Source organism: Lactuca serriola, chromosome 3 (genome assembly GCF_051521515.1).
Source record: "Lactuca serriola cultivar US96UC23 chromosome 3, Lser_US96UC23_V15, whole genome shotgun sequence".
NCBI classification, from domain to species: Eukaryota; Viridiplantae; Streptophyta; class Magnoliopsida; order Asterales; family Asteraceae; genus Lactuca; species Lactuca serriola.
The window spans coordinates 210,385,734-210,389,324 of record NC_136410.1 but is presented as its reverse complement, the minus strand read 5'-3'; the positions used below and the strand labels follow the sequence as shown (position 1 = coordinate 210,389,324).

Below are 3,591 nucleotides of genomic sequence, written 5' to 3'. Positions count from 1 at the left end.
AAACACTTGTAGACTTTGGTCCAAGTCTGTGCGGTGAAGACCTCGTGCAGACGTTTTTATGTCTGCGCACTTCAGAAAAACAAACACATTGCAAACCTTTAAGTCTGCGCGTGGTCTGCGCCGCGCAGACAAAAGAGCCCACGCAGATCTGCAGAGAAAAAAAAACACCCTCATAGATATACGAGTTGTCCTACAAATAGCATTTGTTTTAGAACGGTCCTAAATAGCATTCAAGAGACAAGGAAAAATGGATAGACGATAAAACGATAATCGTATAAGGTAGTTGACTAATTCATGAATAGGTTATTAATTTGTTGTCAAAAGTTATGTTTACAAATTGAAATACAAAAAAATTCCTAAGGTGTGCGATATATGAATCTCATGTTGTTTTAACACTTTTATAAAATTACTCAAATTGTCTAAGACTCCATTCGTCTTAAGCAGATGCGAACATAAATTTGATAGAACAACTTAAGAAACGTGATGGAGAAGGGAACGAACTTGTGGTTGAGTCGAAGAAATTAAGTTTTTTTTAATTGTTCACATGAACAAATTAGTGCCCTAATAGTGGAAAAAATCAATGTTTTGAAAACTAGTTTTTTAGTAGAACCAGTCTAATGACCAGTTTGCGGTTCAATTGGTATACCGCCGATTCAACCGTCGGTGTACATTTAACAGTGGTGTGTGTCATTTTTAATGGAATAAGAGAAATCCAATTATTCAAGTCTAATACACCAATCGGTTCAAACGGTTTTTTACCGGTTCTATGACACCGGTTCAACCCGGTTTCTGAAGAAATCATTAACACTTAACATTAAACCGGAAAAAATGGCCATTGAACATCCGTCTGTGGTTCTTTTGAACCTTTATCCCACTACTAGAAAACATGGCATTTTCCTACAGAAAATAGCTACAGAAATTTTCCGTAGCTAATTAGCTACGGAATCGTTGCGGATCAGCTACAGAATGGGATGTCCTAGTTTAGTAATGTTTCTTAAAAACAGGTTTGGCCATGAAAAAAATGAATCTGTTTGTTGTAATAATGACAATTTAATATGAACAATATGTTTTAGGATTTAAAGAATGTATAGAAACAACTTTTGTTTTGGATTTAAAAGTTATTATGAGGATATAAACAGCATTTGGTCACTTTGTTTAGGAGATATAAACAACATTAGGTAATGTCCAAAGGCTTAAGAGTTTAAATTTTCTTATACATGATGGCTTTCACCATTTGCAAGCTGTTTGATGCAATAAATAATGTAAATGTTTGTTTCAACGAATCTTTTGTCTATATCTTTAGGATTTAAAAGTGCTTGGAAAGAAACAAAAAGTTTAAGAGTTTTTTTTCTTTTTTTTCTCCTGTGTGCAGGGGCGTAAAATGGGTCGAACTTCCTCTTTACAAATGCTTTGGATTTTCAAGAAAATACAAGTTAAAAAGTTATCATGTATGTTTGGTAGTCTTGGAAGGAAATGTGTTTTTATTTTTGAGCTAGTTAAATGAAAGATATACAAGCTTATTATAACATCCTACTTTCATTTTGTCTTACTTATAGTGTTGTAATTTCAAAAAAATTCCAATTATAGCTATAATAAACAAATAAATGAAAGTGCATTGCTATATTTGTATTTTTTTGTGATCATTGAGTATGTTGTACTATAACAGGAACAATTGGCGGCCTTTGATTCAAAACTCAAGTTGAAGAGCATTTGTCAGCCTTTATTGATTCAACTTACTCGATAATTTGTCATGTAATCCATCAAAAAAAAATTCAATTTTATTTTGTATTTGATATATTTTTAGGTTTATTAGTTTTATTATAATGGTATTTGTTTTGTAGTTGAATTTCAATATTATTATAAGTTTAATGTAATAGTTTTTTTAATATTTTGGACAGAAAAAACTGGATTTTTTAATAATTTTTTATTGTTTTTATTTTTATAAAAATAAAAAGTAATTAACTACGGATTACCTACAGAAAATCCGTAGCTATTTACTTCTGTAGCTATCCATTTCCATAGCTATTCCGTAGTTATTTAGTTCCGTAGCTATTCCATAGCTATTCAATTCCGTAACTATTCTGTAGGAAATTCGTAGCTATTTATTTCCGTAGCTATGGTAGCTACGGAAAATTTCCGTAGCTATTCCGTAGCTATTCAGTAACTAATCCGTAGCTATAATTTAGCCACGGGTCATTATGCTACAGACGTTTTTCCGTAGCAATTCCGTAGCTATTCGTTATAGCTACGGAATAGCTACGGATTGTGCTGTAGCTATTGCACCAGTTTTCTAGTAGTGTCCACTACCCAATACACCCGAAGCCAATACAACAAAATTAAGGGAAACTAAGAAACGATAACCTGTTCTGTACCATCCGCTTCCAGTTAGGTTTTTCGGTCAATATGGTCATTACAATAATCTCTTTGATGTTGGAAATAATTAAAAAGAAATTAATTATTGTTATTCGAAATCATATCTGTCGCTTTTTACTGGATAAGGTGCATTCTTCAGCAAAAAATGTATATATCTATCATCTATGTAGTATATATACCCCCCTCATCTTTCATCCTTACTCCCACGTCTCTCGATCTCTCTGGACCATTGGTACCTAGCTATATAGCAACTAGGTGATGGCCATGATCAAGTACTCCCCTGCCGTTCTTCTACTGCTATATATGACAGCGGCGATGGTGGGTGTGGTTGTGGCGGAGCTTCAAAGGTTTGATCATGCCGTCAAATCCGACGGATCTCTCAGTTTTTTGGTCGTCGGTGATTGGGGTAGGAGAGGACTCTACAATCAATCCAATGTTGCTTACCAGGTTAGTTTATCACTAATTCATATATATATCCCAATTAACTGTCTCCCCAGCTACATACTAGCTTCTTAATCAACGTCAATTCGTTTACTTTAATGGAGGCACTACGTAATTCAACTTGCATTTTATCATGCGTTCGAAATTATATTACACTCGTTAACTTTTGTCTCCCAAAAAGTAGTGAACTGCACTTGAAATCTAAACGCCAACGTAAACGATCATAGAAAAGACAAAACAGATTGAATAATGAATATAACAATTATTATTAATATTATTTTTATGTAATAACAGTTCAGTTTTCGAGGATTGATTTGCCATATGAGATCTCTATAGAAATAAAATAAGCATTGGTTGTGCCGAAATTAATTATTGACGTTTAGTTTATTGTTATTTTTTAAGATTGAAAACATGTTTCATGTTGCTTTTATTTTAATCTCGTTTCCAAAAAAAAAAAAAAAAAAAAAAAAATTGCGCCAAAACCAAAATGGGGGATATGGATTTCGGTAGCTTGGTTTACATTCATTTACCCCTACTTGATAGCCTGAAAATAAGCTAGTAAAGCGTAAATACACAAATATTTACAGAATTTATATTTTGGAATAATATCATTTATATATCTCATTTCTGTAACCTAATTTACATTTATCTTGCTCTATTTCTCTTGAGAACGAATAATATATACCTCTCTTGGTTCATAGAGATTTTTTTGCTAAAGTTTTAATCGGAATTTTCCGTACACTTAAATTATCTACAAATTAATAATGGATAGCATCA

General features: G+C 32.6%; 1 protein-coding gene across 1 annotated transcript in view; it reads left to right on the top strand.

Annotated features, from left to right (window-relative positions):
• The first annotated feature begins 2,563 nt into the window (after positions 1–2,563).
• LOC145093564 (purple acid phosphatase 7-like) overlaps positions 2,564–3,591 on the top strand; it is a 5,388-nt gene continuing 4,360 nt past the window's right edge. The window contains exon 1 of the mRNA XM_079031713.1: positions 2,564–2,820. Within this exon, the coding sequence (XP_078887839.1) occupies positions 2,632–2,820 (189 nt within the window). The 5' untranslated portion in view covers positions 2,564–2,631. The remainder of the gene's footprint in view (positions 2,821–3,591) is intronic.